Source organism: Salmo trutta, chromosome 14 (genome assembly GCF_901001165.1).
Source record: "Salmo trutta chromosome 14, fSalTru1.1, whole genome shotgun sequence".
In the NCBI taxonomy this organism is placed as follows: Eukaryota; Metazoa; Chordata; class Actinopteri; order Salmoniformes; family Salmonidae; genus Salmo; species Salmo trutta.
Genome location: NC_042970.1, coordinates 51,060,528 through 51,081,483, shown reverse-complemented (window position 1 = coordinate 51,081,483; position 20,956 = coordinate 51,060,528). Strand labels below are relative to the sequence as shown.

The window sequence follows — 20,956 nt, the reverse complement described above, 5'->3', positions numbered from 1 at the left end:
CTGTGTAATTGTCACGAGCATTTCTATTTCAATGTTCTAACTGAACTATTTTATATCTCTGTCTAATTTCTGAAGGCTGTAAAACTCCAGTTTGAAGAAGTCTCAGTCTGCAATAGGTCAATTCTTTATTCAGAGAGCTTTTATACACACACAAATCTTTATCTTAGGCTACTCCCTGTTCAAACAAACAGTTTTTTCCACTGACCACAGAATAGAGAAAGAACTATCAATCTTGTCACATTCTTCAAGTCTTTCACTTCTCCTCCCCCGTTGGGGCCCCTTGGTTGGAAAACCTCTAATGGTTTTCTGTTATCTGTTTTGCAGCTGCACCCTGCTTGCATATCTACAAAATAATATAATGCCCTAGTTCTAGAATTCTAACAGAGCTACACACATTCTCAGATTATATTCTTATGAGTCTAACACATTTCACACAGTTATACAATTTTGGGTGGAATACTTTAGTCATTACCTTTAAACATTCAAATTCTTCTATCAGTAATGATCATGCTGTTTAATCAGCTTCTTGATATGCCACACCCGTCAGGTGGATGGATTATCTTGGCAAAGGAGACATGCTCCCTAACAGGAGGATGAACAAATTTGTGCACAACATTTGAGAGAAATAAGCTTTTTGTGCGTATGGAACATTTCCAGGATCTTTCATTTCAGCTCATGAAACATGGGATCAGCTCTTTACATGTTGCGTTTATATTTTTGTTCAATATATTACAACGTTCAGGTTCCAAACAATAAAGTAGGCTATATGTTTTCAAAATGCATACTGCCTCCAGCTCATTGCAAAGTAGAGTGTGAGGCGCTGATGAAGCATGCCTTCCATTGCTGTTTGATGCCGCGTTCAAAATAACAGGGAATTCATAAATCTCGACTTACGACTTCAGTGCATTCAAGGCAACTGGGGAAAAAACTATCTCCGACTGGGAAAAATCTATTTGAACGGTCTTCCAACTCGGGAATTCTGGCCTCTTTCTAGTGCTCCGACCTGAAGATCACTGACGTTATGATTTGACCTCGTATTTTTCAAAGTTCCCAGTGTCAAGCACCATAAAATGCTGCAGCAGAAGCTCTTGCACTGTCTGATAGATTTTCCACTCAAAGGCTCTGCATCTGTATGCAGTACCCATGTGATAAGTAAGATCCAAAATGAACATAGGCTACTGTCCACACACGGCAATTACATTTTTCCATTAAATTATGTTAATTAACCTATAGACCTATAAGCATGACCAGTCAAATGTATTTCCATCGACTGGTATTTCCATCAATGAATAGACTAAAAAGCATGACTTCGCAATGTAATTTTTTATTCTCCTTCCCCTAATTTTATTTATCGGCTTTTACATTTAAAAAAATCTAAATCTGGTTATTACCGGCTAACGGAAACCCTGCTCTCAACTCAGAGTATGCCCTGTCTCTGGTGAGCAAGTGGCTGCTTGTGTTACATTATACTCACTTGCTACAAAAAGTAGCACATTTATTTCAAAGTTTTATCATGTCATTGTAAAGTGTTAATGTTACTGTGGAAACAGTCTCAACCACGCGTCTTGTCTTTTTGATGTGTCTAGTTTTATCTCGTCTCTCCTAATGTTAGATGTGAACATGGTTTAAGTCTCTTCATTTCCTTTCGGGTTTTAGACTCAATGTCCGAGGGACCATCACCTTGTCTGTGACCCTAGACGACCCTCAGTTTGGAATGAAGATGGCTCCTCTAGGGGAACTATTCTGTGCTGTCTCAATCCCTTATACTCTAACCCCAGGCAGCCCAGAGGGTTGGGTGCTTAGGCGAAGCGTCCAGTCAGCTCTCATAGCACCAGTATCTTCAGATAATCAAAGTCATAAGGTGTACGAAGCCATCATCCTCCGAGATGCCACAAGTGAGAATAAAATGCACTTGCAGCTGTCTAAAAGATGCTGCTCTGATCTGAAGCTCCAAAGAAATGAAACATATGAAATGGAGGTCCAGTTCCACCTGAATCGTCTGAAGTTCTGTGAGATGCACAAAGCCATAGATGTCCTTCCAGACACAGAGAGAGTGTTGCCAGACTTCAGGAACTGCATTGTCCCTGTTAATGAAATTGAATATCCCAAACTCAATGCAAAGCAGCATGCAGCCATTGATTTCATCGTAGGGGACTCAGATGGAAGAGGTGTGGCACCACTCCTCATTTATGGACCGTTTGGAACTGGGAAAACCTTCACGCTTGCTACAGCAGCCAAAGAGCTGGTACGGCAGCCACACACCAGAGTACTGATCTGCACCCTCACCAACAGGTAATGACTCCAGTGTTCTATATAGATTCACTTACATTGAGTTTAACTTTCTAGTACTTTACTATAGTGTATTCGGAAAGTATTCAGACACCTTTACGTTTTCCACATTTTGTTACATTACAGCCTTATTCTAAAATTGATTAAATAGTTTTTCCCTCATCAATCTACGCACAATTCTCCATAATGACAAAGGAAAAAAGTTTTTTTAAATATTTATTTAAAAAAATAAAAGAATGAAATATCACAATGACATAAGTATTCAGACCCTTACTCGGTACTTTGTTGAAACATCTTTGGCAGCGATTACAGCCTCAAGTCTTCTTGGGTATGACGCTACAAGCTTGGCACACCTGTATTTGGGGAGTTTCTCCCATTCTTCTCTGCAGATCCTCTGAAGCTTTGTCAGGTTGGAAGGGGTGCGTTGCTGCACAGCTTTTGTTAGGTTTCTCCAGAGATGTTCGATCGGGTTCAAGTCCGGGCTCTGGCTGGACCACTCAAGGACATTCATAGATTAGTCCCGAAGCCACTCCTGCCTTGTCTTGGCAGTGTGCTTTTGGTCATTGTCCTGTTGGAAGGTGAACCTTCCTCCCAGTCTGAGGTCCTGAGCGCTCTGGTGCAGGTTTTCATCAAGGATCCTTGTGTACTTTGCTCCGTTCATCTTTCCCTCGATCCTGACTAGTCTCAGTCCCTGCCACTGAAAAACATCCCCACAGCATGATGCTGCCACGACCATGGTGCCTGGATGGTGGCTGGTTTCCTCCAGACATGACATTCAGGCCAAAGAGTTGGCATTCAGGCCAAAGAGTTCAATTTTGGTTTCATCAGACCAGAGAATCTTGCTTCTCGTGGTCAGATATTCCTTTAGGTGCCGTTTGGCAAACTCCAAACGGGCTGTCATGTGCCTTTTACTAGGAAGTGGCTTCCGTCTGGCCACTCGACCGTAAAGGCCTGACTGGGGGAGTGCTGCACAGATGGTTGTCCTTCTGGAACGTTCTCCCATCTCCACAGAGGAACTCTGGAGCTCTGTCAGAGTGACCATCAGACTCTTGGCCACCTCACTGACCAAGGCCCTTCTCCCCTGATTGCTCAGTTTGGCCAGGCAGCCAGCTCTAGGAAGAGTCTTGATGGTTCCAATCTTCTTCCATTTAAGAATGATGGAGGGCACCGTGTTCTTGGGGACCTTCAATGCCGCAGAAATGTTTTGGTACCTTTCCCCAGATCTGTGCCTTGACACAATCCTGTCTCAGAGCTCTACGGACAATTCCTTTGACCTCATGGCTTGGTATTTGCTCTGACATGCACTGTCAACTGTGGGACCTTATATACAGTACCGGTCAAAAGTTTGGACACACCTACTCATTCAAGGGTTTTTCTTTATTTTTACTATTTTCTACATTGTAGAACAATAGTGAAAACATCAAACCTATGAAATAACAAATAGAATCATGTAGTAACCATGAAAGTGTTAAACAAATCAACATATATTTTAGAAAAAGTAGCCACCCTTTGCCTTGATGACAGCTTTGCACACTCTTGGCATTCTCTCTACTAGCTTCACCTGAAGTGCTTTTCCAACAGTCGTGAAGCAGTTCCCACATGTGCTGACTACTTCTTGGCTGCTTTTCCTTCACTCTTCGGTCCAACTCATCCCAAACCATCTCAATTGGGTTGAGTGATTCTGGAGACCAGGTCATCTGATGCAGCACTCCATCACTCTCCTTCTTGGTCAAATATCCCTTAAACAGCCTGGAGGTGTGTTGGGTCATTGTCCTGTTGAAAAACAAATGATAGTCCCACTTAGTGCAAACCAGATGAGATGGCGTATCACTGCCGAATGCTGTGGTAGCCAGGCTGGTTAAGTGTGCCTTGAATAATAAATAAATCACTGACAGTGTCACCAGCAAAGCACCCCCACACCATCACACCTCCTCCTCCATGCTTCACGGGGGAACCACATATGCAGAGATCATCCGTTCACCTACTCTGCGTCTCACAAAGACACGGTGGTTGGAACCAAAAATCATACATTTGGACTCAGACCAAAAGACAGATTTCCACCAGTCTAATGTCCATTGCTCGTGTTTCTTGGCCAAAGCATGTCTCTTCTTATTATTGGTGTCCTTTAGCAGTGGTTTCTTTGCAGCAATTCGACCATGAAGGCCCGATTCACGCAGTCTCCTCTGAACAGTTGATGTTGAGATTTGTCTGTTACTTGAATTCTGAAGCATTTATTTTGGCTGCAATTTCTGAGGCTGGTAGCTCTAATTAACATATCCTCTGCAGCAGAGGTAAGTCTGGGTCTTCCTTTCCTGTGGTGGTCCTCAAGAAAGCCAGTTTCATCATAGCGCTTGATGGTTTTTGCAACTGCACATTATGTCTTCAAGTAATGATGGACTGTCATTTCTCTTTGCTTATTTGAGCTGTTCTTGGCATAATATGGACTTGGTCTTTTACTACAAATTAACTTTAACAAGAAGAAATTCCACAAATTATCTTTCAACAAGGCTCACCTGTTCATTGAAATGCATTCCAGGTAACTACCTCATAAAGCTGGTTGAGAGAATGCCAAGAGTGTGCAAAGCTGTCATCAAGGCAAAGGGTGGCTACTTTGAAGAATCTCAAATATAAAATACATTTTGATTTGTTTAACACTTGTTTGCTTACTACATGATTTTATATGTGTTATTTCATAGTTTTGATGTCTTCACTATTATACTAAAATGACGAAAATTGATAAATAAAGAAAAACCCTGGAATGAGTAGGTCGGTCCAAACTTTTGACTTGTACTGTAGATAGGTGTGTGCCTTTCCAAATCATGTCCACTCAATTGAATTTACCACAGGTGGACTCCAACCAAGTTGTAGAAACTTCAAGGATGATCAATGGAAACAGGACGCACCTGAGCTCAATTTTGAGTCTCATAGCAAAGGGTCTGAATACTTATGTAAATAAGGTATTTCTGTTTTTTGTTGTATTTAAAAAATGAGCAGAAAATTGTTAAAACCTGTTTTCGCTTTGTCATTATGGGTATTGTGTGTTGATTGATGATGGAAAAATAATTTTATCAATTTTAGAATATTGGCTGTAACGCAACAAAATGTGGAAAAGGGAAGGGGTCTGAATACTTTCCGAATCCGCTGTATATGTTCAGTCTTACATAATGCATTTAGTTTACATGCAGTAAATTCCGGAAGTTATTTGAATATAATTATTATTTTTTTTAAACATTTGAAATAAATAGCTAAGTTTATTGAGAAGTCATTGAAAATAGATGCATTTTCAATTATTATTCTAGTTTACTTCTTCAGTTTGAATAGACCCCAGCCCTGAGTTGACAGGCATGCATTGTTACATAATAGTGCTTAAAACTGTTAATAACATGTGAGATTTTTGTAAACATTAGATTTGCAACAAAATACGTTTATTTGACCTCTGTGTCATGATTAATTAACATAACACAGTTAGGTCATAGGGCTGTCATGAGTTTGCTCATCAATCATTTGAATTGTGTAAGCCTCATATGGGTTTGACAGTTATAAATTAACATTTATAAGTATTATGCCATGTATTAATCCCAATGTTAACACACAGATTTGAATGCAAATGTTAACACACACACACACTTGTAGTTGCAATGTACCTGCTTTTTAATTACTGGGGCAACATATATTTCATGAAAAAGTAGGGAGACCAGTTTTCCATTCTGGTTTTAAGGACAGTCACATTTTAGTGGAACTGTTAAATGGTAAGCATAGTTAACCCCTCTCTTTCTCTGGTCAGCTCTGCAGATTTGTATATCAAAGACCACTTCCATCCATACGTCAACTCTGGACACCCTGAGATGAAGCCACTGAGAATAAAAGCAAATAAACAAGGGGTTCTAGTGAGTTCTACAGATGAGATCACACAGAAGTACTGCCTTCTATCCAAAGATGGTCAGTTTTTTCTACCTCCTACCAAATCTGCTTTGGATCACCACAGAATAGTCATAACAACTACTGCAATGGCAAGACACTTCAATGACCTAAAGCTTTCCGATGGCTACTTCACCCACATCCTGATTGACGAAGCCTCCCAGATGCTCGAATGTGAAGCCCTAATGCCCCTTGGTCTGGCAGGGCCAGTAACTCGGGTGGTTCTAGCCGGAGATCACATGCAGATGGGACCAAAACTATTTTCAATGGACGATGACCAACACTCCAATCACTCTTTGCTGAACCGTCTGTTCCACTTCTATCAAGGCTGTGAGAGTAGTACAGCTTTGAAAAGCAGAATATTATTTTACGAGAACTATCGCACCACAAAAGAGATAGTAGAATTTGTGTCCACTCACTTCTACGTTGGCAAGTCGGATGCCATCAAGGCTGTTGGTAATGTTCCAGCTCATCCGAACAGCCACCCCCTGAGGTTTCACCATGTCAGAGGAGAATCCCATTTGGACACCACATCCATGTCATGGTTTAATCTTGACGAGGTTGAATGCGTGGTTGAAATAGTGCAAAATCTGCTCAGAGATTGGCCAATCGCATGGGGGAATCATGATCAAAGCTCAATCTGTGTCCTCTCTGAACGATGCCAGGTGAAACAGTTGTTCCTCATTTAAACTTATCAATTACCATGTACAGTTTAAGAATTCTAATGCATTTCTTGAGAGAATGAGGAAAAACTTCTCCCAAGTCAATGTTGTGTTATGTCCTTAACTTTTTGGGTTGACATGATTTATGTATTTTTCATAGGTTTCAATGATCAGGAAAGAGCTTCAGAAGAGATTCCTTGGCCGAGTGACTGTGGAGAATATATCCAATGTTCAAGGTATTTATCATGAAAACAACTCAAAGATTTGGGCTGGAATTTATTCAGATCGCGCTTTGAGGACAATGCGGCTTTTAAAGGCAATGTTCCTGCATTCGAGGAGACATCATTCACAGTAGCTGCATATGTTGACTCAATCAGAAATGAACACATGATTTGTTAATATAATACATTTTTGTAATATTTTTGTTGACTTCATTTATTTTAATCTTTGTATTGAAACCTTTCTATTCATCAAAATAATGGGTTGTTAACCATATAACACTTTCATTATTTCTTGACAGGCAAACAGTTCAGAGCAATAGTAATGACAGCCGTTCAAACCCGTGACAGCCTTCACCCTCCTGACTCATATTGTGTGGAGTTTTTCAACGATGCTCGCATGCTGAACACAGCCATGACTAGGGCTCAATCCCAGGTTGTTGTGGTTGGAGATGCTGCTGCGCTTTGCTACTTTGGGAAGTGCTCAAGAATCTGGAGAAGCTACATTCACCATTGTATTAGCAAGGGAAGTGCTGAACCGAAACACCTTACCAATGACTTCATTGATGGCGATATCAAGGAAATCTCAAGATTCCAAAGGACAGAATACCTGGATGAGAGCAGCACTCAGTCAGTCATGTTTGATACAGAGAACGACATGGATGCTATTCTCCAAGAACTACTAGAGGAGCAAAACAGGGCACACTACAATTCATCTTATGGAGACAGTTCAGAATGTGAACATGTACTGGAACGAAAGAGACCATACGATAGTGCCAAAGTTGAAAGAGATGCCTTGTTGCAGTTGTTGAGAGAGCAGCCCAATGTGTACAAGCGAGGTGAATTGGTCATGGAGAGACATAATGCAGGTTATATCATTCCATTTGACAACCCAACTAACCACATTATCATCAAAGGTAGAGGTAACCTCGGCAAGTCCTTCTGTGGTGATGAAGTGGTGGCCAAAGTAGTTCCTTGTGAGGGTATTCCACAAGGAAAAGTGTTTGGCACCATCAAGGCAGCTGAATCCCGTCGTGTGTTTGCTTGTACCCTTGAAGTTGAAGATGACCAGAAACCCAAAACGAAGTCTGAATATCAATTCCTCCGAAAAATGATGGTACCTCTCAACACAAACACCACCAAAATGTGTACCTTGGTCAGCAAGAAGAATCACAATTTCATTCCAATATGGAAGCACGATGATGGAGAATGGGAAATTGTCAGATATCAACACCTTGATGAAGAAATCAAACGCAATCATGTATTTATGGTGGAAGTGTTTTGCTGGAAAACGAAAACAGAAAACAAAGGAAACTATGCCTATCCATTAGGGAACGTGATAGATATTCTTTCCATAGGATCATCTTTGGAGGAGGGCTTAAGGATTTTGGATGCAGAATTTAAAGTTCAACCGTTGCCTACCAGCCATGTTTTAACTAAACCATGTTCCTGGGAAGACACCCAAAATGGTAACAGAAAGGACCTCCGAAAGTTGATTACTTTCACTGTTGACCCAAAGAAATCCCAAGACTTGGATGATGCAATCAGTATCATTGACATGGAAAGCCATTATGAGGTTGGAGTCCACATAGCAGATGTGGCAAGTTTCGTGAAGCTTGGCGATTCGTTGGATGCTGCTGCACAAAAACATGGTGCAAGATTTTACATCCCTAGAAAAGAACCAGTTTACATGTTCCCAAAACCAGATAGCATCTACCACTTGAGTCTCCTGCCTGGTCGAGACCGAAAGGTAGTTTCGTTAATGGTAAAAGTGGACAAGGCAACACACAAAATCACTGAAAAGAAATTCCAGCTTTCGCAAATCAAGTCCGATAGAAAGTTGTCTTATGATGAGGCAGAGGACATCCTCAGTAACCGGTCAGAAGAAGAGGCCAAGTTTGATACTATAGAAGACTGTGTTTCTGTGGCATATCGTTTTGCCAAAGTCCAAAGGAAGGCCAGGCTTGGCAAGGATTGGAGCTATAAACGATTGGACGATCACCATAAGCCAGGGAAGAGGAGATCCAGTCAGATGATTGAGGAGCTTAGTATACTGTTCAACTATTCTGTGTCTGATTTTTTGATCAATGCAAATGAAACCAAGAACTGCACTCCACTCCGGTGTCAAGTAAGACCTGACCCTGAAATGTTAGAAGACTTGAAAGAGCAATACAAAGACATCATACCACTGTCCTCACACCTGAGGCACAACCTTGACCATGACATTAAACATGACCAGGAGGCCATGGAGAGCAAAAGCTTCTACGTGCTAACATCAATATGGAATGAGATCCTGTCAGCTGCCAAGAAAGAGGTAGTTGACACTGACACAATGATTGATCTGATTGGTACAGATGACATCTACCCCCAACTCCTTCCAGTGATATATGAGTTTAGGAAGTGTCTTGACAAAGCCTACTTCATCCGTTCCAATTCATCCCTTAAGGCAAAAGTTGGGCACTATTCCTTGCAACTTGAGTCCTATACACAAGCATCCTCGCCCATACGTCGCTACATGGATATTATCCTGCAAAGGCTTTTGCATTCGGTCCTAAGCGGAACTCCAGTCCAATATTCTCCACAAGACATTGACATTCTGTGTCAGAAGATTGAAGACAGCTACAAGATGGCCAATGAGTATGAAAAGAAGGCTGCGATGATATCTTTTGCCATCGACATGAAGAAACAAAATTCTCTGAAGCTAGCATTTGTTGTTGGTGTAGAAGTAGGAGACAGTTTCAAGCTGTCATTTCCGTTCGACAGGCACTCTTTTCCAGAGTGTTTGCCTGTTATGTACAGAGATTTGCAACTGGAGGATCAACCACTGTATGATTCAAATGAGAACCAAATGACTCTGACATGGAGAAGACGAGTGTACTCAATTGACACTGCCAATATTCACCAAGAGCTAAAAAAGGTGCAAAATTCAGCTGCCTGCATCAAGCTCCCACAAAAGACTTGGCAAGCCATTGTTAATGCAATGGACCATGAAAAATGGAACAAAGCAAGGTCTCTCATACAAGATGCCACAACAAAGCAAACAGAAAATGTAAAGAGTCTTTTAAAACATGCCAAGATGGATTTGCTTGAAGCTGGGAATGACTCCCATAGAACTGCACATGGACAAGCTGAAAAAATTGAAATGGAGCACTATGTTGATCTTACCCTAGATTTGAAGCCAGGAGACACACTTCAAGTCCAAATGACATCTGAAAGAAAAAAAGGTTATTGGACACCCACTGTTCAGTTGGTGTGCATCAAACCAATATTTGAAGTGTGTGTAGACCATGCCCACAGTCCTATCAAATGCTTCTCCAAATGTGCAAACTATCCATCCAAGAGTGAATATAGCAACGCAAGAGAGTATGTGAAGATCTGGCGACCACTTTGTGAGATGGAGTCTGCAGACAACGCTGTGGATGAAAGTGACAGCATAATAATTGAGGACCTGAAGCTGAACTTGAAGCAAGGGAACAGACTGAAAGGAAGTTTTGACCTTCCACTCAAATACATTAAAGAATGGGCTATTGAATGCAACCTTAGCAAGTGCTTTCTGTGCATCCGAAAAAGGGGATTGAAACTGACTTCAACCCCTGACCAATCAGAGGAAGTAGTCGACCCTAAGAATTACACATGGGTAGCACATGGTGTTACAACAAACTTTGAAGAACCAAAAAACAACCAAAATCAAGCCAGAAAAGTGCACTTCTACATCAACCACTTGCCAATGGATACCATTCCGGAGTGTGTCTACCAGAGAAAGACGACATACACGGTTGAGATAATACCAAAGCTTCTGACAGACATGCAAGTATTAAATTAGTATGCAAAAAAAGAGATTGAACAATTGTCATTGAACAAATGTATTACCATAACACTTTATTTTACATTTCCAGTTCTTATTTAAGTCTTATTTAAGTCTTCAAAATGGTGCTTCAAATGTAATTACCATTTTTAGTAAATACCTGGTAATTGCTGCAGTCAAATATAAAGTACTACTCACATTTTAAAATAAGATTTTTTTTTAAGTACACTCTTTAAAATAAGATAATGTAAAAGTACTATCCCATATTTTTATTGGATGGACATAATGTTCCCATAATTAATTCAGTATATATAATTAATGGTTGTTAACATTTCTACTGTCTAGACGTAAAGAAATGGCTGTGAACAACATTGTGTCTGCAAATGAGCTTGTTCAGAAAATAGCCCTAGGACAACACATTCCAAAAGGAGGTAAAGTAACCCCATTTTACATCTGTGGGAATTTACAACAACCTTGTTTTTAAGCTATATGCTTGAAAGTATTGTTTTGTGGTCTTGCTTGGGATTGTAGCGTCGCAATCTGTTGTACCACCACGGTACCAACTCATGAGGGAAAAGGCACCAGAGGGTCTCCCAGAGCTGAATAAGAGTCAAATTGATGCAGTGGAGAAAGCTCTGAATAACAACTTCACAATCATACAAGGGCCACCTGGTAAGTTAAGAAATACAGTACTACTACCAGAATACCTGAAGCTGTTATATTGCCCATTGCTATGTTTATTGCAATAAAAAATACACACCTGTTTCCTAGGGACTGGAAAGACTGTTTTAGGAGTTTACATTGTGTACTGGTTCCTTGTGCTGAACTCCAAAAACCCCAGGATATTTGAAAATCCGAAGGACAAGGACAAGAAAGAAGTTATTCTTTGCTGTGGTCCTTCCAATAAGTCTGTCGATGTGGTTGCTGGCAAGTTACTTCATACTTGAATTGAAATTGTCTCTACAAAATAATGTATAATACAACCACAGCTTAAACATGATCCGGGTTCTGTAGGGAACATTCTAGGTAACATTCTATTAATTCTGAACATTCTGTAGAGTGCCTGGTGAAGTTTGGAGACAAGTTGAAGCCCCTAAGGGTGTACAGCCGACAACTGGAGATGGCGGAGTACCCTTACCCAGGGAGTGTCCTTCAGCTCTCTCCCAGGTCACTTCGCCATGAGCGGTCCAAGGCAGAACTCCGGTATAAAATATACACACATCACTCTGCAGTTGTGGCCACTTTTTCAGGGAATCTCTGTCTTTGATAATCTGATCGTAGGGCTGGCTTTATCATGTCTGACCAGTGTCTCACCATGTTTTTATCAAATGGATCACATAACACAAACTCACCATATCACAGTATTTTACCATATCTGTACCATTTTTAGAGATATTACTTTGCATCATCGCATACGGGAAGAACAAAATCCACATTCCACGGCAATAAAAGAGTTTGACCACAGAATAAAGCTAGCAATAGACTCAAAGGGAGAGGAGTTGACAGAAGAAGAAGTTGAGGAGTAAGTAAAGAATTTTGCTGTAATGCAATTTTTATGAAAAAAATATAAACCTACATCTGATTGATGTATATATATAAGTGCGTACATTTGTTTTGTTTTTTCTTCTAGCTACAAAAGGCTTCTGAATAAAGCTCGTGTGCATGAGCTGCAGAGGCACGATGTCATTCTGTGCACCTGTAGAGCAGCCTCTTCTCCTAACCTCACTAAAACAGTCAGTGCACGCCAGATTCTTATTGATGAATGTGCCATGGCAACAGAACCTCAGGCCCTCATCCCATTGGTCAGCAACAAACCAGAAAAGGTGTGTTGAAATCCATGTATTCATTTACTTTTTGTTATAGAATGATATTTCCATGTATGAGGGTTTAAAATCCTTAAGAGTCTATTGATGCACCCGTGTGTCAATCTAATAAATATAACAAAAATATCCCCATCAAAATCTGTAAATTTAAGATAGTGATATCTGAAAGTGTCACACCAGGAGACATCCCGAAAATCTGTAGCGTCTACGACCCCCACATGCCCCACGGGACTCTGAAGTTGGTAACACTGATGTGCCAATTTCTGTCTGTAGTGTCCGAACCGTTTTGGCTACAAATTAATATGACCCCACTTTGGAAAGTGGAGACTCTCCATTTTGCTTTACGACTCCCACAAGTGTCACGGGACTCATCTGTAGGTAACACATGGAAATTAATGGAAGTATGGAGGTAGTTCTGTGGCAACAAAAGAGATTTAGGACAGACAGTTCAAAACCTTATTCCTTATGATACATTTTTGAATGTGTTATTCAATGCGTTTCTATGGCCTATAGTTATAAAGTGGAAATTCTATATTTTATCAAATGTAAATAAAATGATATACATAAAGGGGTCCTAAAATTTAAAATCAAATAGCTAAATGATCCATGGTATGATCATCTTAAAACAATTCCATATGTTAGCTTAGTAGAACCCTATAAAGACTGCATTGATACAGAATCTGTTAAACTAAGCCTAACAGCAACCCTGCTTTCTCACCTGCTTCCCAAGTAGAGGAGGCTGGTGGGAGGAGCTATAGTATGATGGGGTCATTGTAATGGCTGGAATGGATCAGATGGAACGGTATCAAACACATGAAATATGGAAACCACATGTTTGACTGTTACATTTATTCCATTCCAGCCATCCTATATGTTTATTAAATGTCATCACCACATTTGCAAGTGATGAAGATTGATGGCGAAATAACCTCTTTCCGCTTCCTAGATTGTGTTGATCGGTGACCACAAACAACTACGTCCCATCGTTAAGAATGAACTTCTAAGGAAGTTGGGGATGTCAAAGTCTCTGTTTGAGCGTTACTGTGAGTGCCGGTCCCAGACAGTGATGCTGGATACCCAGTACAGAATGGTAAGAGGTCCGGAAATGTTTGGGCTATGAATTTATCGCAGCCTAATTCACATCATATAATCTAATTTCCCAAATGTTTATAAAACTGTGCCTTTGACTGCTTTTAGATGCATATTGATTAATATCAGCATGCGCTGACCAACTGGCAAGTGTCTTCACTGACATTTTCAACCTGTCCCTGACTGAGTCTGTAGTACCAATATGTTTCAAGCAGACCACCATAGTCCCTGTGCCCAAGAACACTAAGGTAACATGCCTAAATGACTACCGACCCGTAGCTCTCATGTCTGTAGCCGTGAAGTGCTTTGAACGGCTGGTCATGTCTCACAAACACCATTATCACAGAAACACTAGACCCACTCCAATTTGCATACCGCCCCAACAGATCCACAGATGATGCAATCTCTATGGCACTACACACTGCCCTTTCCCACCTGGACAAAAGGAACACCTATGTTAGAATGCTATTCGTTGACTACAGCTCAGCGTTCAACATCAAAGCTCAACAATAATCTAAGGACCCTGGGACTAAACACCTCTCTCTGCAACTGGATCCTGGACTTCCTGATGGGCCGCCCCCAGGTGGATAGAGTAGGTAACAACACATCCGCCACGCTGATCCTCAACACAGGGGCCCCTCAGGGGTGCGTGCTCAGTCCCCTCCTGTACTCCCTGTTCACCCATAACTGCATGGCCAGGCACGACTCCAACACCATCATTAAGTTTGCCGATGACACAACGGTGGTAGGCCTGACCACTGACAACGATGAGACAGCCTATAGGGAGGAGGTCAGAGACCTGGCCGCGTGGTGCCAGGATAACAACCTCTCCCTCAACGTGATCAGGACAAAGGAGATGATTGTGGACTAGAGGAAAAGGAGGACTGAGCACGCCCCCATTCTCATCAACTGGGCTGTAGTGGAGCAGGTTGAGAGCTTCAAGTTCTTGGTGTCCACATCACCAACAAACTATCATGGTCCAAACACACCAAGATCGTCATGAAGAGGGGACGACAAAGCCTATTCCCCCTCAGGAGACTGAAAAGAATTGGCATGGGTTCTCAGATCCTCAAAACTGCTCAGCCTCCAACCGCAAGGCACTACAGAGGGTAGTGCGTATGGCCCAGTACATCACTGGGGCCAAGCTTCCTTCCATCCAGGACCTCTATACCATGCGGTGTCAGAGGAAGGCCCTAAAAATTGTCAGACTCCAGTCACCCTAGTCATAGACTATTCTCTCTGCTACCGCACGGAAGCGGTACTGGAGCGCCAAGTCTAGGTCAAAAAGGCTTCTTAACAGCTTCTACCCCCAAGCCATAAGACTCCTGAACAGCTCGTCTAATGGCTACCGAGACTATTTACATTGACCCCCCTCCCACCCCCTGATTTTACGCTGCTGCCACTCTCTGTTTATTATCTATGCATTGTCACTTTAACTCTACCTACATGTACATATTACCTCAATTACCTCGACTAACCTGTGCCCCCGCACATTGACTCTGTACCGGTACCCCCTGTATACAGCCTCGCTACTGTTATTTTACTGCTGCTCTTTAATTATACTTTAAAAAATGTACTTATCTATTTCTTACTATTATTTTCTTAAAACTGCATTGTTGGTTGAGGGCTTGTAATTAAGCTTTTCACTGTCAGGTCTACACCTGTTGTATTTAGCGCATGTGACAAATACAATTTGATTTTGATTTGATATCCAATGACAAAGTACATAGTATTCTCCATTGTTTACCTTTTTGTAGCATGAAGATATATGCAAGTTCCCATCGGAGGGATATTATGAAGGAAAACTGAAGACTGAAGTGAATCACTCAAGCAGTGTCCTTCAGGCTGACAGCCAACAGACGCACATTGTTTTCGGGAATGTCATTGGAGAGGAGGTCAGCCTGGTTATGAGCACAGAAAAGGGAAGTGAAAACTCCAAAGCGAATAGGGTGGAGAGAGATGTAGTGGTAAGGAACCCTTTTTGTTTTGTCTTAACACATAACTCACACTTCAACACATACACCTCAAATCTTGCCATTCTACTGGTATAGTCAGGTGAGTCACTGTAACGGCTGTCGTCTGAAGAAGTGGACCAAGGTGCAGCGGAGTTAGTGTTCATTATTAGAATTTAATGTAAACAACATGAACACTATACAAAACAAGAAAAGAGTAAACCGACAGCAAACAGTCCTGTCTGGTACAAAAACACTGACAGAAACAATTACCCACAAACCCAAAGGCAAAACATGCTCCTTATGTGTGACTCCCAATCAGCAGCAACGAGCTTCAGCTGTGCCTGATTGGGAGCCACACACACACGGCCCAAAACAAAGAAATACAAAAACATAGAAAAAGGAACATAGAACGCCCACCCAATGTAACACCCTGGCCTAACCAAAATAAAGAACAAAAACCCCTCTCTATGGCCAGGGCGTTACAGTCACTTTCCTAAAAGGAAGTTATATGATTTATGGTTTTGTTTTTGTTCATCACAGATCCGGCTCGCCAAATCACTGGTAAAAGAATCCAAAATAAAACAACAGAATATTGCAATTCTATCACCCTACAACGCCCAGGTGTCTGAACTTAAGAAAGAACTTGGTGAACTCAAAATGGACAAAATCACTGTCACCACCATCACAAAAAGTCAAGGTGACAATTTTCTCTTTCATACTTTCCCCTCTGTTCTATCTTGGTTGTGATGCTATGGTTGTCCCCCATTGTCCTTTTGTCAACTTTAATCTGATTAGGTTAGCCATTGCTATAACAATCGCTGCTTCGTCTCCAATGCAGGATGTGAATGGCGCTATGTCATTCTGTCCACTGTGCGCTCATTACCCAGCAAGGAGATCGAGATCGAGCCGGACAGGGCCTGGAGGTCTAAACATGTGGGCTTTGTTGGCGACCCCAACCAGATCAATGTGGGCATCACCAGGGCCAAAGAGGGACTGTGCATTATCGGTGAGCAAGGCTTTTCATCCAGGGCTTAGTGTTAAGATCATTAGAGTAAGCCTAATCTAAACTAGTGTCATTTTAAAATGTTCTTCCTTTCTTAAAAGGTAACCAAGAGTTGTTGAGCCGCAGTGGCGCTTGGAGACAGCTCCTCAAACATTATACAGCAAGGAACCTTGTCACAGAAGCTGACAAGATCTCTGTGCGCAAAGCATCCTGTAAGCTACATTGAAAGACATGGTCTCGGCACCGGATCAGTGCACTATGAATAGTAAAATTAAAATTAGTTTTCAGAGACAATGTATTATGTGCTTTTAATTTCTATATTGCAATGTTGAATCAAATTAGTTATAATCTGCACTCACTGTCATTTTTAAGTGACCTTTAAATTTTCTGTCAATTCTATTAGTGTATATTTTTTACTGCTAACTATACTGTTTGTTAATATATACACTGTATACATACAGTTGAAGTCAGAAGTTTACATACACCTTAGCCAAATACATTTAAACTCAGCTTTTCACAATTTCTGAAATGTAATCCTAGTAAAAATTCCCTGTCTTAGGTTAGTTAGGATCACCACTTTATTTTAAGAATGTGAAATATCAGAATGACATTACAGAGAATTATTTCTTTCAGCTTTTATTTCTTTCATCACATTCCCAGTGGGTCAGAAGTTCACATACACTCAATTAGTATTTGGTAGCATTGCCTTTAAAATGGTTTACTTGGGTCAAATGTTCCTGGCAGCCTTCCACAAGCTTCCCACAATAAGTTGGGTGAATTTTGGCCCATTCTTCCTGACAGAGCTGGTGTAACTGAGTCAGGTTTGTAGGCCTTCTTGCTCACAGACGCTTTTTCAGTTCTGCCCACAAATTTTCTATAGGATTGAAGTCAGGGCTTGGTGATGGCCACTCAAATACCTTGACTTTGTTGTCCTTAAGCCATTTTGCCACAACTTTGGAAGTATTCTTGGGGTCATTGTCCATTTGGAAGACCCATTTGCGACCAAGCTTTAACTTCCTGACTGATGTCTTGAGATGTTGCTTCAATATATCCACATAATTCTCCATCCTCATGACTGCCATCTATTTTGTGACGTGCACCAGTCCCTCCTGCAGCAAAGGACCCCACAACATGATGCTGCCACCCCCGTGCTTCACGGTTGGGATGGTGTTCTTCGGCTTTCAAGCCTCCCCCTTTTTCCTCCAAACATAACAATGCTCATTATGGCCAAACATTTCTATTTTTGTTTCATCAGACCAGAGGACATTTCTCCAGAAATTACGATCTTTGTCCCCATGGGCAGTTTGTCCCCAACTGTAGTCTGGCTTCTTTATGGGGATTTTGGAGCAGTGGCTTCTTCCTTGCTGAGCAGCCTTTCAGGTTATGTCGATATAGGACTCGTTTTACTGTGGATATATATAATTTTGTACCTGTTTCCTAAAGCATTTTCACAAGATCCTTTGCTGTTCTGGGATTGATTTGGACTTTTTGCACCGAAGTACGTTCATCTCTAGGAGACAGAACGCATCTCCTTCCTGAGCGGTATGACTGCTGCGTGGTCCCATGGTGTTTATACTTGCATATTATTGTTTGTACAGATGAACGTGGTACTTTCAGGCATTTGGAAATTGCTCCCAAGGATGAACCAGACTTGTGGAGGTCTACAATTGTTTTTCTGATGTCTTGGCTGATTTCTTTTGATTTTCCCATGATGTCAAGCAAAGAGACACTGAGTTTGAAGGTAGGCCTTTAAATACATCCACAGGTACACCTCCAATTGATTCAAATTATGTCAGTTAGCCTATCAGAAGCTTCTAAAGCCATGACATCATTTTCTGGAATTTTCCAAGCTGTTTAAAGGCACAGTCAACTTCGTGTATGTGAACTTCTGACCCACTTGAATTGTGATACAGTGAAATAGAAGTGAAATAATGTCTGTAAACAATTGTTGGAAAAATTACTTGTGTCATGCACAAAGTAGATGTCCTAACCGACTTGCCAAAACTGTAGTTTGTTAACAAGAAATTTGTGGAGTGGTTGAAAAACAAGTTTTAATGACTCCAACCTAAGTGTATGTAAACTTCCGACTTCAACTGTAACTTATGTAAATGTTATATTTACATGTTTTATTTGTAATAAATTTGCAAAAAAATCTAACATCCTGTTTTTGCTTCGTGGGGTATTGTGTGTAGATTGATGAGGGGAAAACACAATTTAGTAGATTTTAGAATAAGGCTGTAACATAGAATAAGGCTGCAAAATGTAGAAAAAGTCAAGGGATCTGAATACTTTTTGCGCTGTATTTGTCGGAAGTAAAAGCCTTGGGTAGCGAGTTGATACAATTCCAAGTATGGAAGGTTAAAACCACCCTCAAACTTAGGAAGATGTAAAATGTTCCTTTTTATTCTATGAATTTTATTTTCCCATATCAAATCTTATGACCGAGTATACTTTTTTAAAGAATGTCTTTAAATTGGTATTACCGAAAGTAAATAGAAAAACTTTGGGACCATGCCATTCTAAAGAGGTTTATGCTACCTGTAGGATTTATGGGAAGATTATTCCATTTAATTAGATCTGCTTTCATATTGTTGAGTAATGGAATTAAGTTATCTTTATATATATTTGTTGTTCGTTGTCACTTAAGCATCCTAAGTATTTAATATTTTTTGTGGTCCACGTAAAGGATTGCTGTCTCCTGCCAAAGCATGAATTACCTTGTTTAGTCCCTGAAAGAAAACAGATTTAAAAATATGATTTGCATAATTGTTCATTAGCTGGCTAGCCAGAACACCAATTCAGGATTTAAAAAATCTGTGCTGATCTTCATAATGGACACATTCCTGAATGAACTAGTTAGTTTAACTTTGGTTGTTTGTCTGAATAGCTGCCAACTCTCACACATTGGCCGCGAGACACATGCATTTGACCCTAATCTCAGGGCACACCTCTTATATCACAAGCATTGAAAAGTACTGCTTTTATTTTTCTAATTGGTGCATTGTATTGTCAGCGTGTTAACTTTTCAAATGTACTCCAAATTGTTTTGAAATCGGAGCATCTGCGCCTGCAATTTAACATCACGAGCAGAAACTATCATTTTCCTGTCTTGCCACAGCACTGAACCACGGCACACTGAATCATATGATTGGTCTAGTTATGTAAGGGATCAAGGGGATTGGATGCATGTTTTAAAGAGACGCTGAGTGGCTGAATGGAGAGAGAGAACCTTTCTCTGCTCAGTGTATAAAACTGTAAAAAGAGAAGCATGGTAGAACTGTTTTACGTGTCAACAAAATTCGATTACTCCCGTCCCTGTTGTAGAATGCAGCCTTTTGACACCATATACTAGTTGACTTAATCCACATTAGTCCTCTCGTTTGGTAATTGCCATTTAGGCTGTGTCAATGAAAAGGCAGCAGACAGACCTACAGTTGTCATGTGGAGCAGAACAGGTGAACCCAAGAGCAGACTCAGATGAGGAGACTGGGATGAGGTAACCAAGGTATTTATTGAAACACGGGGTGAAGATTGAGTGCAGGCCAGGGGAAGCTCGGGCGGGTTGCTGGAAACCAGGTGCGGAGGCTGAGGCTGGAGCGAGAGGTGTGGGGACAGGGTAAGCAAGTCCGGAGGGGAATCCAAGGGAGCGTAGAGTGGGGAATCCAGGACAGAATAGCAGGACTGACGAGAAGTCAGACTGGAGACAGGGACCAGAGTCAGAGCGGGCAGAACTGTAGCGGAGAGGAAAACAGCGTCAGGCAAGGGAAACCAGGCACAAACGGCTAGAACCGTGGACTGACTGGGCAGAGACTACGATCTGGTAGTGTGGAAGTGGCAGGACTGAGTATTTGTAAAGGTCTTGATTATGGAACAGGTTGCAGCTGGCAGGGATCTGCTCTGACTCCAGCACACCTGTCTCCGCCCACACAATCACACACACAGAGAGAGAGAGGGAGAGAGCACTGGGGGAGTGGCGGCAGGTCAAGGAGACACCAGATGAGCACTAGAGGGCGTGGCAGGAGCAGATGTGACAACAGTATGTTTTAGCAGGGAAGATAAACAGATTGTGAACCACAATTTTAAAGGTTAAGTTTTATTCTAGAGGGGTAAAATAAATAAGTTAGGTGTTTAGGGGCAGATTTATGCAATCTTGTTTTCACGAGATTTTGTTATCTATTTACTTTATTTAGTCTG

General features: G+C 41.2%; 1 protein-coding gene across 5 annotated transcripts in view; it reads left to right on the top strand.

Moving 5' to 3' along the window:
- The window catches only part of LOC115208348 (helicase with zinc finger domain 2), a 39,898-nt gene extending 22,592 nt beyond the window's left edge, over positions 1 to 17,306 (top strand). For 3 of the 5 annotated variants that reach the window (XM_029776318.1, XM_029776320.1, XM_029776317.1), the window contains 15 exons: positions 1,657 to 2,292; positions 6,074 to 6,872; positions 7,030 to 7,105; positions 7,390 to 10,894; positions 11,238 to 11,323; positions 11,424 to 11,564; positions 11,664 to 11,819; positions 11,951 to 12,095; positions 12,283 to 12,414; positions 12,523 to 12,715; positions 13,662 to 13,805; positions 15,562 to 15,771; positions 16,300 to 16,456; positions 16,598 to 16,765; positions 16,864 to 17,306. In XM_029776318.1, coding sequence (XP_029632178.1) covers positions 1,657 to 2,292; positions 6,074 to 6,872; positions 7,030 to 7,105; positions 7,390 to 10,894; positions 11,238 to 11,323; positions 11,424 to 11,564; positions 11,664 to 11,819; positions 11,951 to 12,095; positions 12,283 to 12,414; positions 12,523 to 12,715; positions 13,662 to 13,805; positions 15,562 to 15,771; positions 16,300 to 16,456; positions 16,598 to 16,765; positions 16,864 to 16,988 — 6,673 coding nt within the window. In that variant the 3' untranslated portion in view covers positions 16,989 to 17,306. Of the gene's footprint in view, positions 1 to 1,656; positions 2,293 to 6,073; positions 6,873 to 7,029; positions 7,106 to 7,389; positions 10,895 to 11,237; positions 11,324 to 11,423; positions 11,565 to 11,663; positions 11,820 to 11,950; positions 12,096 to 12,254; positions 12,415 to 12,522; positions 12,716 to 13,661; positions 13,806 to 15,561; positions 15,772 to 16,299; positions 16,457 to 16,597; positions 16,766 to 16,863 lie in introns of those variants that run through there. The other 2 variants (XM_029776319.1, XM_029776321.1) reach the window with 2 other exon arrangements.
- Positions 17,307 to 20,956: the final 3,650 nt, after the last annotated feature.